The sequence below is a fragment of the Grus americana genome, chromosome 2, assembly GCF_028858705.1.
Source record: "Grus americana isolate bGruAme1 chromosome 2, bGruAme1.mat, whole genome shotgun sequence".
NCBI classification, from domain to species: Eukaryota; Metazoa; Chordata; class Aves; order Gruiformes; family Gruidae; genus Grus; species Grus americana.
The window spans coordinates 119,657,201-119,671,701 of record NC_072853.1 but is presented as its reverse complement, the minus strand read 5'-3'; the positions used below and the strand labels follow the sequence as shown (position 1 = coordinate 119,671,701).

The 14,501-nt window shown below is 41.0% G+C and overlaps 1 protein-coding gene across 5 annotated transcripts in view; it reads right to left on the bottom strand.

Moving 5' to 3' along the window:
- MYRIP (myosin VIIA and Rab interacting protein) overlaps positions 1–14,501 on the bottom strand; it is a 239,194-nt gene that overhangs the window by 127,203 nt on the left and 97,490 nt on the right. The window contains exon 1 of one of the 5 annotated variants that reach the window (XM_054817524.1): positions 3,369–3,484. The exons of the other annotated variants lie outside the window; for them this stretch is intronic. Within the exon in view, the coding sequence (XP_054673499.1) occupies positions 3,369–3,379 (11 nt within the window). The 5' untranslated portion in view covers positions 3,380–3,484. Of the gene's footprint in view, positions 1–3,368; positions 3,485–14,501 lie in introns of those variants that run through there. 5 annotated transcript variants of the gene reach the window in all.

The window sequence follows — 14,501 nt, the reverse complement described above, 5'->3', positions numbered from 1 at the left end:
CAACAGTGGCATGCTCAATGGCATTTTGAACCCTCATTAGGGCTCTTATGCACAATACCAAGATAAACCACAGAAGCAAAGCCACCTATTAAAGCACTACAATAAAGCTCACACAATATAAAACCAGGCAGTTCGCAACAGAGCTAATAAAACCTGATACCTAGAGAAAGCAGAGCACACACCGAAGCCTTTTCATCAATACAGGCATTAATTACATCTCTCTCCTCTGTCTGGCTGCCAACATTCATTACAGTGGTAGAACCTTAATATCATTAAGGCATCTGCCTCACTGTTAAATAGGACTAAAATTGGCCAACGGATTCAAAAAGTCAATAGGATAGGGCTGTACAGGCTGGCAGAGAGTGGGCATGACAAAAAAAGACTCATTTCCACAGGAAACCAGGCAGAACAGAAAAGAAAGCAATGTACATCCCTTGACGGCTGTAACAAATTAAGGCCCTGATGCACTACCTGCCAAAGGCTATTCTAGTTTCTATCAGGAGTCAAATGGCAAAAGGGACTGGCAACAGGACTTGTCAGCTGAAGCCAAAAGGCTACTCTCCACACACTTTCCTTTGGAAGTAAAAAATGGGTTTCCTGTGAAGTGCTGCACAACACTGGTAGGGAACTGAATCTGCCTGGTTTGAGGAAAATGACATAGTCAAAGGGAAAAGTAGGCTCTGGTTTACTCCCAGCAATACTGAGAAAACCTCACTTGCACATGACTTCAGCTGGATGATTACTATAAGCAGGGTGGTTAATGTGAGCTCCAGTCTCAATACACTGAGAAAGTTTGTAGCGCTGAAATTCAGGAGGTACAAGTTGAAGTCGGAGGCATCCCGAGTTTGAAAGTCTCAGACTTTATCTTCAGGATGTTAGAACAGCTTGGAACAAGACAACTGTAACAATGGTCTACGGAAAGGAGCACAGTCTACACCACTGATCCTGTCATGCAGTGAAACTCGCCTCCAAAAGGATGACAGTCACCTGTGTAGGAGCTGACGGTTTCTAAGAGGCAGGTCGAGCCACACAGCCATCCCAAACATTCCCCCTTCCTCTCTATGCCACACTGTTTCCCTCAACAAAACACAGATGAGGAAGATGGGACAGAGAAAATAGGGAGAATGTGTGTGCACTCACATGCACTTACTTCCCCCCCAGCATTACATGGTGTTCCCTCCTTGGGGAAGTATTTATAACTATACATATTATATGTATGCAAATAAAACAAGCAACAAAAAAGATTCTGCACACACAAAAAAAATCCCTTTAGGGGAAAGGACGGAAGAGTGGGAAGCACAAATGACAGCATTTATTCACATCACTAAAGTCACAACTGACGGTGCTCTGCTATTATGGTTATGTGTAACACAGTAACAAGGATCTGCGGAGAAGAGAACTCCTGCTGTTTGAATGAATCTAAGATTGGATTTCATTTTCTTTTTCGAGTGGCTGCATTTCACTGATTGCCTATAAATACAAAAGAAGCAAAGAATACTCACTAGATACCCAACATGTCTGTCACCAAGACTAATTCTGTCAAAGAACACTTTATTGAACTGTAAGTTCCAAAAAATACAGATACATATTTAGATTTTTTCCAGAGGCTTGTATTAATTAATCTGCAACAGTTTGCATAATTAATACGTCATTAATTTCAGTCAACATTTTGGGTGATAGACTCCTGGCATGTAATCCCACACAAAGTCAGGTTAGGAGTACTTCCTAGCTTTGGATGTAGGATTTGCTATTATATTCTGAGGGTGCATAGTCATATTCCCCTCTTCACCCACCACGTTTTTTGTTGCCCTTTTTTTTTTTTTAAATTTAAATACCTTTCATTGTCATGGTTTATTTCTTTATGTCTTAGAGGATTTTAACTGAATTTGCGAGAAGTACAATATTTTGCTGTGCTGGTTTGTGCAGTGGTTTACAGATGATACGGTAGGTTAGGTACCATGTTATGCTGAAGGCAGGTACCGCACAGCACATTGCAAGGGAGGACACTGCTGAAATGTGGCTGGTGGTGAGTTGAGCAGGCACGCAGCACGTCTCATCGCATGACTGCTCCTCAACAGCTGGGCAACAGCCCCTCTGAAGTACCGTGTCTGGTAAGTCATCTTTGGACTCTATGAATTGGCAGCCCCTTCTGTTTCTACAAACAACACTGCTTCAGACTTGTAAATGTAGGACAAAACTTGGCAAAATTGAAGCTACAGGACTGTTTTCCTTGCTCTTCACTGCCACCAATTTACAGTGATTTGTCCAAAGTCACCAGCTTTTCACATGCTTTGGTTTCTCTGCTGTACAATAGCAGTAACAGTCAAACTCAAAATGCCAATAACAAACCTGTTTGATCTCTCTCTATATAGATAAGTATATATGGAACACCTTCACAGCTTCTTTCATTTAGTGTCTATATAGTCCTGTCCACTGCTGTATATTTATAACCAATATTCAAAGCAAATGACCCTCAACCTTTTTTTTTTCTCCACCAGATCTGATTACCTTACCTAGACAAATTTCTGTTTCAAGTCACTTGTACAGTATACAGCTAACTGAGTTCCTACTTATTAGCAAGTAGGATAAGATGTATTCGGTGCAGGACTGTAATACCGAATGCTCTGTTGGTGCTCCAGACAGACCTATTCTGGGGGGATTCAACACAATTGAGGCATTTTCCCTGTATGATTGCAACAGTCTCAGCTGCAAAAACAGGCTGGCAGGTTCAATCGTAATTCTTCAATGTTTGCCTGAACAATGCCTTCTCCCCTAATAAATTTCTTTAAAACAATTGGTTATTGTATATAATAGCACCTCCTGAATACAGAAATACAACCTGGTTTGAGAAAAGCTTTTCTGCTTTTTATCCCAAACCCTCTTTTATAAAAAAAGTCAGCTTTTTTTCTTTTTAACTGGCAGTGTAATAAGGATGCTTGTTGTTTCTCTGAGCTACAGTTTGATATTCACAAAGCTCAAAGGCTGTAATTATTCTATATTTTAATAAGTAAGTGAAACAAATCCTAGATGGGCCTGTATGCTTCCCCCCAAGAGGCATTACTGCGATTACATACACAAGGGCTGGGGGCAGGTGGAGCTATAACCTCAAACTGCAAAGTCAACAGTAATATACATGCTGGCAGTGTGCCGTAGTAAGGTAATACTGCGAGGTTTAAAAAAAGCTGGAAGGAAGCCTATGATGTGTTTGAGAAACAGGTTAAAAAAAAAATCACTACTATAGGTATAAGGTTAGGATGATCCAAGTCCAAGCTTCTCCATTGGGGGCAGCAGTGGCAGGGAGTCCATAAAACAGCAGGACCGAAGGCTGTGGTCAGCTATATTATAACAAAAAAGCTAAGAAAACCTACCTGGCTTCCATATAACAAGGAGAACAGTTCCTGGTAGAAACCTGACAGTTGGCTTGCTTCACCCTGTGATTTGGGCAGCAGAGCTACCATGCCTTTTTCTTCTCCAACAGATTAGCATTTGAAACATTTGCCTGGGATGTGGAAGATTAATTTAAGTCTCTGCTCTATTCAAAGGAGACTTAACATCCGCACTACCACCAACTTAGATGTCAGGTTGAATGGCCTCCTCAGGCACTGTCCTTCATCATCTTTGGTAAGATTACTATTATTTACAAATATTCACTGGAGCACAGAGCAAGACAGAAGCATAACCAAGCAGCCAAGGCACTGACGAAGCCAGTACACCTTGCTTTAGCCTTGCCTTAGAAAACCTTTAGGTATTCCACAGGCAGCAGTACATCACCAATGGTTGGCATGGGAGGTGGGAGACGAGGTGAGGTGTGTGCCCAGCGGGTTTTGTTCAAGAGTCCAGTTTTGGGAAGACTCTCCAATTACCCCGTAAAAAGTAGCCTCGCACAGAGGCATTTATGGGAAAGCAATGGGACCATTACCACTGGCAGCAGCAGAGACAGTCCTTTGGAAAGGATGCAACATGTGTTAGTCAGCTACAATGCAGCACGCCAAGCTCCAAGACAGAGTCTGTATAAGCAAGTCTGTCTGCCAGGCTCCCCGAAACCCAGCTCTCTGCGCTTCTCCGAGGGAATATCTCCAACTATTTGGCTGTAGCCAGCTCACGCTCACCTCACACCAGTCTCCGTTTCAGACTGGCACCTGCCAGTTTAAAGGCAAAGTCCAGCTGGTGAGGTTCCCATTTGCTCTGTTGCTTTCTTGGATGATAGAAAAATACAATTTTTCCTAGTGTTTAACAGCCTTTTACCTTCCCCAATAGACAGTAACAGTTAAATCTATTCTAGTTGCCTGTACAGGAAAAGAGGAAAATGGAGGGACAATGTTCCTAGAAGTTACCAAAAAAAAAAGTAAAAAAAAAAGTCCCGCTTCCTTCACATCACTCCCTCCTGCTGAACAGAGGAGCAGCGCTTTGACCACAAGTTATCAAAGACAGGAAGAAACTTTCTCCTTCAGTACTCCAGATGAGGTCTTCTGTTTCCAGTTCTCTTAATTCAAATTACATCTATTTCATAAAATAAGCTACGTTTTATCCACCTGGAATTGGAGCCTTTTGTCCTTCAAAGACTAGTGAGCAGGCAGCATACACTGCAAAGTGCTTTTTTTAGGGGAGTAGTGTTCTGCTCCGCTGTGTAACTGGTTGTGTCTCTTCTCTGCATTTGTTTGCGCTACCTCACCTCTAAGACTAGATTTGGAGTAGTCCATGAAGATCACCAATTTGTCTTAAAACTGGTTTTAATCTTAGTTTGACCACTGTTAAGAGCCTTAAGACACTTTTTCCCTCCACAGAAGAGAATGGCTTCAGACTCTCTTCTGGCCAGGCACCCTTCATCCTCACCTAGTAGGTACAAGCTACTGTGACATTTTGTTTAGCATGAGATCGGGTTTTCTATATAGTCTGGGGAGCAGATGAACAAGTTCTGATGTGCCTGTTCCCAGCCTTTCAGAGAAGCCATTTTCACCAACTGCACCTCGTGGTTTTCCACTCCCACAGTCAGTCCAAGCATGGTCTGTTGGGATTGGAGTTTCCTTAGGATACAGATTTCAGCTGAAAACACAAGTTTCACCAATGCCCTCTAAGCCACAATGTTGGAGGACAAAGGACTTTTCCTATTCAGAGGCCAAAGTGTACACAGTATTCCTGTCTCTGCTCTCCTTAGGCCTGCCAGATGTGCACCAGAGGCTGGGGTGGAGGTAAAGGTCCTTTAATCTCTGCAGAACCTGACAGTCTTTTACTCCTTGGCTACTAGCAGAATGAGAAGGAGTCACAGGCTGACTGTGAAATTTCTCTCCCATTCGCGTTTTCAATTTCATGTTCAAGGTCCCAGATTGCGATTACTAGAAGTGGTTCCCACCTCTGCCCTCGATTCCTCTTCTTCTCCCAACTTCTCCTTCTCCCAACGTCTCCTCCTCCCAGAAGCGGACCAACTAGGTTAGTGCAATGCTTCTAAATTTAGGGAAAACACTCATCTGAAGGTTTATAGCCTCTCTCAAATAATTGCCCAGGAGTTACCTAGCCAAAGCTGCCAAGAAGAGCTGCTCACCATTTCATCCCTTCCATGCCTCTATGCACCAAAGTGTGGCACAGTGCAAATAGTGATGAAGCTATACGCTGACAGGATCATATATCTTTCCCCCTTGCTATATAAAGTAAGAACCAAATTCTCCCAGCAGGCATATGCCTCCATCATTATTTACTCTCTAAAGGTTCAGTGCTCATTTCTTTTAGCTGCCTCTTCTCAGGCGGTTTATTCTCCATCAGGATGGGCATCTAATACAACTCTCTAGTCCCAGGCAGTGCTACACCATCACCACATGCACCTATTGCTTCTCTTAGGTCTTTGCTGAATTGTCCCCGGTGAAACTCTACTTGCCTCTCTAAAAAAGTAGAGCACAGGATAGTACTGTTTCCCTTTACAGCAAATGCCAAGTTAATTAATTATCTTAAAATGATGGCTTTTTTCCTAGGCTCCTATCAACACAGTCACAATTGTGCCTCATGCTATACTGAACACTTAGTACGTCTATTAGTATTCTACACATTGCTGGTGCTGTCAAAAAGCCATGCTAGTACACATGCAAACACGCTGCTTGCAGCTAGGGACCCTTCGAGGAACACACATCACTTTAATCTGTGCAGAGAGATATCGATCCAGCAGCAGCTGACTTTTAGGGAGGATTAACAGCAGGGAGTGCACCACAAATGTGTGTGTTGGGGGGTGTGGGGAGAATGGATATGGGACACCTCATCATTCAAGCACTAAGAGGCTCATAAATAGTTATGAGTAAGTCATGTGTACCAAAAATCAGGAAGATGAATATTTTGCAGTCCAATTATTCCAACTGTAGCTGTATTCTTTTATCTAAGATCGTACTAGTATCCCTTAAGGGGGTTTTCTCTTCAGCTTTTAATTTCTGTAAAATTAAATGTCTTTAAAATTAGTGGATATTCCTATCAAATCTTCCTTTTTAATTTTTCTTTCCCTCTCTTCAAAAGTAGGAGCAAATGATGGTGCTGCATATATGCTGATGATCTTGTCCCATTAAATTCTTTGCAATTGTTGTCAGTCTTGCCCTTTTGTCGCTGAACTCAAAAGGCCTGAGATCTGAATGAGACTACTGCGTGTTCAGATCGAACACTATGTCCACAGCATGCACCACGTGGCTACCAATGGTATGAACCCTGTGCAGGAAACAGAAACAGAAGGAGACATACAAAAGGTGAGCTGACTGGCATGCAACCTCAATGCCATCAGAGGTCTCATAGGATAGCATAGTATTTAGGAGCTTAGGATAACTTACTTCTATGTTTAGTTAAGGTTAAGTGAGGTACAAGAATAAAAACTTATTTAGGTATGTTTTTAAACAAGCCTTTGCAACAACAATGTGGAGACTAAATGGACTCCATATTACCCTACTGACATAACCCATCTGCCTTGACTGATGTTTCTTGGAGCTGAATAAATTTACACTAAAAGACAGATGTATACCCTACCTTTAAAAAATAGTTATTCTTCTACAACCTGAGGCAGCACTGTAAAAAACAGTCAGTTATCTGCATAGAAAAGTATCACGGAATCTGAGAACAATCTCTTTCTAAAAGCAAAGAAATCCAGCACAGTGGAAACACTGTTGTTGGTTTGTTTGTTTGGGTTTTTTTTACATTTGCAAACACTTCTGATAATGGGCAAAGAATTACACTAATACCTTCATATATCTTACTAAATACCATAAAATAAAGACGTGAAGACCAACCTGTAGAAGCTTTGTGCTAATCACAGTCGAACCAGTTAAACTGCTAGTAGAACCAGTAAAATGCCAGCATACTCAACGCTTTCTCTTAAAAAAAACCCGTGTATCAGGCACTGCACTTGCTAGAGAGAGAACAGATTCAGTCAGCACCTAGACAAGTTGTGGTTCACTTGCCCCAGACCAGTACCTTGCTTGTCGTACCAGGCTCTATCCTAATTTGTTAACAATTTCATGCTCAGCTGAAGCCGTTTCACAAAATGAACAATTTGTGCTGTGTTACCCTATAGACACCGCGCTAGTGGCACTTAAGGGAAGTTTCCTTTTCTGTTGCTGGCACAAGCACTGTCAATCAATGTCTTACCATCAGTTGGAAATGACTGACATGTCAGAATGTAGATAAATGAAATACATAATATACTGGTATTATTTTAAATTCCTCCTTCTCACTTTGTAAACCTGTAAATTGTCAAGAGACATTTAACTCCATTTTCTTTTGTCATATTGGATATCACAGGAGCACAGCATGTGCACCACATTTAACTGATAGGCTTTGAAATCTTCTGCAGGCAAGTGGAGCAGCGAGGGAGAAGCAGGTCTTGAATTTTAGAGCAGGCATTTTGGGGAGCTCTGGGGACACTGGAAATCTCCACAGGAAAGCTGAAATGATCTTTTCCAAGAAGCAGCACTGCAAGTATGGACTCCTTTGCCCTCCTGTTCTAATACTGCCACATGGAACATGTGAAAATAAATCTGGGGTTTAATATACTTCACTTTCTCTTTTCATCTGCCCTCTTATCTCAGTTAGAGACTGCTCTGCAAGCAGGTGGGGTGTTCTGAGGTGAAATACTTCACCAGTATTGGGGACAAGCACTTCTGCTGCAGGTGCAGGACCTTCTAGTTAAATCCTGGGTTTAACTGATCCATTGAAAAGGGCCAAAAGGTGTGCTTCCATGCTGGACATCAACTGCAAGTGATAAGCTAAAAACTTTTCTCCCTTTCTCACTATTACATCCATATTGAACCACTGACCACTACTATCAGAGCCTATGCATCCAGACAGTTTTCATCCACTTTATAATTTCACCCGAATATGCCATAGCCCTGCAATGTGACAAAATGATAAGCTTTGATTAATATTTACGTTAGCATTTTGTGACACTTTCCTCTTAGATTACCAGCCTGGTTTCAGCTGAGATAGAGTTAATTTTCTTTCTAGTAGCTGATACGGTGCTGTGTTTTGGGTTTAGTATGAAATAACGCTGATAACACACTGATGGTTTTACTTGTTGCTAGGTAGTTGTAGCGCTTAGACTAAGCTAAGGACTTTTCAGCTTCCCACACCCTGCCAGGTGCACAAGAAGCAGGAGCGCACAGCAGGGACAGCTGGCCCAGACTGGCCAAAGGGATATTCCATTCCATATGATGTCATGCTCCATATATAACTGGGGAAGCTAGCCAGGAGGCAGCATCGCTGCTCAGAAACAGACTGGGCATGGGGTTTTGGGGTTTTTTTCCCCTTCTGCATGTGGTGAGCAATTGCATTTGTGCATCACTTGTTTTATATACATAATTTTTTTATTACTATTATTGTTATTACTATTATCATTATTGTTCTCTTCCTTTGTTACACTATTAAACTGTCTTTATTACAACCCACAAATTGCTTTTTTTCCCACTCTCCTCCCTATCCCTGGAGGGGGGTGAGCGAGCAGCTGTGTCATGCTTAGTTACCAGCTAGGGTTAAACCACAACAATTACAAACATGTAATACTTTATGTTGTACTACCCTATCAAACATCCCACCAGCATAGCTAAACATCAACACAGTTCTACCACCTTTCTTACATGCCTTCCCTGATTTTTTCCTCCCCACATGTGATAGTGGTTTATAGTTTTATAAACATTTGCTACATTCCCCTCTATCTCATTTCCTCTCAATAAATGTCATTTTTATGTCCCTGAAGCATATTTCTCATTGCCTGTCTGGTATCTTTCTATAACTAATATGTCAATGTTTCTTTCCTCTTTTTTAGCTAATTATAGTAGAATTTTACCTTTCAATGTCCTTTCCAAACAATTTCCAGAAATATTAAGAAGTCTACAGAATTGTGCTGAATCAACAGCATTGATAACTACGTACCATGAGTAGTTTATTTGACCTGATAAACCCCACAGCCTAACAGCTTTTTATTCCCGACCATCTACTAAGGATTATCCTACATATTAAGCAGCCAAAGTGTAGTTCTGAAAGTCTCTCTAATATGTTATTTCAGTATCAGTACGTCTCTATTTACCATTTTGCAGCTCAGAATAGTGCATTTTGTCACATATTTAATCCTGTCACTTGTTGTACCAAGTGAAAAAAAATAGTTTAACAGAATTAATTCTCAGGTGCATCTAATTTTAAAGGGATGAAAACTGAATTCCTGGCCACATTGACCAACTTCCTCCAAGCATTTAATTGTGTATTCATGATCAGTAGAGGAAATCAAAGTATTCATCAAATGCTGGTACACTTGCAGGATTTATCAGCACTCTCTCCTCCCATTTGTCACACTCTGTGCCTCTCCTGATGCCTCTCTCATTGGAGAATTTCATGTTTCTCCTGTCAGGTCCTGACTTTCAGCAGAAGGTCATCTGGATTTAATGACCTTTTTTATCCCTTTTGGTCATACCTGAAGAAGGATAAATACAGAGACACATTCTTAAGAATAAAGCATTGTTCAACTCAGACCAAAAATACTTAGTGAAAAATATTTTTTAAATGTACATACTCTTCCATCACATTTACATGCAATACCTTCTTTGCATCACTGGTGGCATCTGTGAATCTACCTTCCTTAGGAATCCAATTTTATGCCCATATCAACTTGAAAAAGTTTCCTTTAAGAACAGAAACACTCCTACTACATTAAACAGTTCTTTTCCCAGTGCTCCTTTCACAGTGACATCTGGCTTGACCTTATAAAACACAATTCACAGCCTGGCTAGAGTACAGCAGGAGACTAACTCAGACATTGGCCCTGAAAATCTCTCAAGTATTCACTGAGTCATCCTTCCCTCTTCCTGGCTGGACTTCAGCAACACAGACCTGCAAAGATTTGCATGAGAATCACTGTTGTTACCAAGTTACTATTACTTACTTCCCTTACGAGAAAATGAAGGGAGTCTTCCTTGACCCTTCCCACAGAACACACAGCAGAATAAACAAGAGCAGGCAGCAGAATAAACAGCAGAGCTCGCTAAGGAAGCGGGTTTCACAGCCTGACAAGTCCAAGCGTGTGCAGCTAGAAAAAACAGCACAAAGGCGCTCATCCCACTTCGCATACAGTCAAGATAAATAATGCTTCATACATGAGGGCCTGATGAGGTTGGCTTTCCAAACTTCCCCGTCTTGACCATTGCATTCCCAGGACAGCGAGCGGCTGCCACTCCAGAACCCAGGCGGGACAGGAACGCTGCAAGAGCCACGTCCTTCACAAGCATGGGGAACGCGACACCGACAAATCTGCACTGCGTCCTCCCACACCATCGTCCACCGAGTATTTCACCACTTCCTGAGATGACCACAGGAGCCCTAACGCCTCACAAGAAGAAAGCTCTAGGCCATTCCAGTAACAGGTTGTTTCAGGTGAAACTCCTATGCAGTCCTAAGAAGGACACCAGCTTATATTGCTCAAGGTAACAAAAAAATCCCAAAACAAAACAAAAAGCCTCAAAGCAAGAGGTTCCCACTAACTTGGTTTCTGAGTGAATTCCTTGCCAATTGCACTTAACTCTGTGTTTTCAACAGGTCTGCGTATACACAGCTCCTAAAGTCCACTTCCCTAGTCCAGCTCCTCTTCATGTTGCCCATGTACCTAACACACAGTAAATACTGTTCTTGGATATTCCACATAGACTCTGCAATTCAAGTAGATTAAAAATTGCAAGCCCTGCAATTCTGAACAATCAACATAATATGGGTCAAGAAATAGCAGCTCGATATTTTTAGTAAATTTAAGCCTATAAACAACAATTTTCTTCAGTATAGAAATTGTTTGCAATGTTCATGTAGGTTTTGTTTGTTTGTTTTAAACACTTATAAGATTAAACCACATACCTCTATTGTATACAAGAAAGTATTTTGGCAGATGAAAAAAAAATCTGTTTTCAGAGCATGCATGTTATATTTAACATGACATGTTACCCTGGTGTGTTTCGTATCAACAATATTGATGCCTTCTGGAAGCAGTATCATGCCCCTTATTACAAACCAGACAAATCTCTGCAAAAGGGAAGGAAAAATATTGACAGCACCTCCACCTCTCCATTCAAACACATATAGCAAAGGTAGGCTTTTAAGAGGTATTGGCATATCCTATTGCTACAATAACACCAGTATCTAACAAAGACACAATCTTCACTGTTACAATACTTCCAGTATTTCACAGTTCATGTTCTTAACTTCATCCAAAAGCTTATTATTATGGGAATGTTTCTGCAAATTTAACAACATACTGATATTTTAACATATAAAGGAATATACAGTAATGGAATGAAAGGAAATCAGTAAGTAACCACAAAAAATATAAAAAGCTAATAATTTGGAATTTATTTAGAAAATAATGGTATTTATTTTGTAGCTGTGACTATAAGTGCAGCTACTTAGCTTTACTCTGTGTACGTGTGTGAGCATGCAGGCATATTCATATAGATAAACTGCATTATTCAATATCTCTTGCAAGTGAAGGCTGGGAATCTCACCCACCTGGTACTCTCCCTACCCCATCCCCATGGAAATGTAGTACTAAGGACTGTCCTTGAAAAGGCAATTCAGCTATAGAAGAGGAAACACAGCCAGGTTACCAGATTAGTGAGGTATTAAGGAACTAGTGATAAATTAAAGTGCAGATGGTCCTACAGCTCTATGTATCCCAGTAATTCTTCCTCAGCCCTTGACAGTATGCCTCACCCGGGACACAGAAGGTTGTACGCAGTGAACTCTCCCAGAGGGGAGAAAGGATGCAAGGGAACATCAGAAACTTGCCTTTTTCATTCCTCCTCTAGGTCCACGTGTGCTCCCTGCTTCTTCCCAATCAGGTACCTATCAATCTGAAGTACAGTGAGTGTACTTCAGTAGGATGTTTTTGGTGAATGGTAAAACAATTGAAATAACCCAGAAGCTTTTGAAAAATGGAAATGCACCTAATTCAGCAACTAGAATTCAGAAAGATGATTAGGTGGTGAATATTTGGAAAAGACAGAATGGTTCTTCAATGATCTTCACCATTTTTAAAATGATGTGGTTTGAATTTTTAAAACGTCAAGTTTTGTTCTTTTTCCTAATAAAAGGGTTGCAAATACTATTACTCAGTTCCTCTGTAGATACTGCCATTCAGGTATCTGATGCCTTTCTTCTCCTTTCTCCCTCACGCATTTTCTCTCTCCAAAAGCCGCAGATGGAAGAGATCTCCCCTGCACGGAGCTTATGGCACAGCCAGACCCCAGACTTGGTTCGTGTACTTTGCACAGACTCTCTGGCTATGTCTGAATTCTCAGATAATTCAGCACGCCAAGAGCAGGTCAGTAGACTGAACTAGACAGTGCTGAAGGTCTACACCTATGTGGTACATGGTTCAGGAGCTTTGCTTCAGGGAAGACAGTCCGATTCCCTGGACCAACCATTCCCATCTTGCACACGGTTTGAACCTGTCTCAGGGCGCGATTCAGAGACGTTATCTGTTCAGTGGGGGGAATTTATAACCCGAGCAGGGCACATTTGGTGAGCACCTGGAGATAAACTTTGGCTTAATTTCTTCCAGAAGGAATCTAGGTTGTGCACACCAAAACCAACCTGTGATGTAAACCACGGTGTGATAAATGAGGATGAGCAGGTTTGCTCCAAAACTGTACTACTGCTCTGAACTGAAACGCTAACATAAATGCAGTCATAGACAGCTAGAGGAGTCTCTCTCAACACAGATACCTGGAGTAGGTAATTTTTCATTGACAGGTCCGTCACAGCCTTGTCTACTGAGTTTGGAAAACCATTCTGACACCTGCAACATACATAGCCATGGCTCACATGCAGTGAAGTTTTATACATTTCCATATTTATCTTGCTGACAGTTAACAGACATGGACAACGCTATTTTATAAAGATATATTAGAAGCAAGAAGTAGTTTCTGATTAGAAATTCTTTCTCTTTTAAAAGGGTACAGTGGGGCGCAAGACTTATGCATGAAAAATTTTCCCTTGAAATAGCATTAGAAATTCAATGTATCATACACCCACTTCATTTCAAGGCATATTTTGGATTGGTATACTTAAAATTTAGCTTTATAAAACACTACCAATAGGATCCAAATTTGCACCAGTTTGAAACACCTTTGAACATAACTGATCTAATTCTTCATCACATTGCATTGTTTCACACTGGTGTCACTCCACAAATTCCATCATCACTGTGGTACAGTAAGATGGATGGGGTAATGGAACAAGGAACCAAAAGCTACACCTTTTATGGCTACAGCCTGAAATGCTACCAGAAGATGGTCAGACTGTCAGCTTTTAATCACTAGCAGAAAATGGGTACAGAGTAACCTAGGGATTCTCTCAGGGAAAAGAAAAAAAAAAAAAAAAAAAGAGGATTTTCTCAGATTTTTCTGCTGCCTTGCAGATTCTGTGCTTCAGTCAAATCCTCCTTCCCTCACTACGGTTCCAAATGAAACCAAAGCTCTACCAAGCTGCCTTCCTCAGAGGTAAACGTAGCTTGGATTTACCTTCCGGGCTCAGCTGCTGGACTGACAGTCTGCAGGCACTGCAGAGGACTGCCAGCAGATACTCCTTTCCTAAACTCCTCTCCGTAGAGTTGCAGTGACGTACCATCATCTGAATTACAGATTAAATCTGCTTCTGATGTGTAACTGTCAATGATTTAAAATGTTAAATACATCGAAAGGAGAATTGCTGGTTTAAAAGTAACAATTTATTCTCAAGCCCCAACATTTATTCTCAAGGGAAAAAGAAAAAAAATGAAGAGAATATTAAACACTAATCTTTCAAAATAACAAGAATACAAAAGTATTGGCATCTCCATAAATGCAGGACTACAAAACAGGGATACAGGAGTATCTCTGTAACTGAAATATCTGTTGATTTATAACAAATAATGAAATGCATTTAATCAAACTTCAAGTGGAGGAAGCTCCTCCAATAGGAACTGTAACAATGTAATTTGTATTAATTTAATGACTAAAAATTCTAGTGCT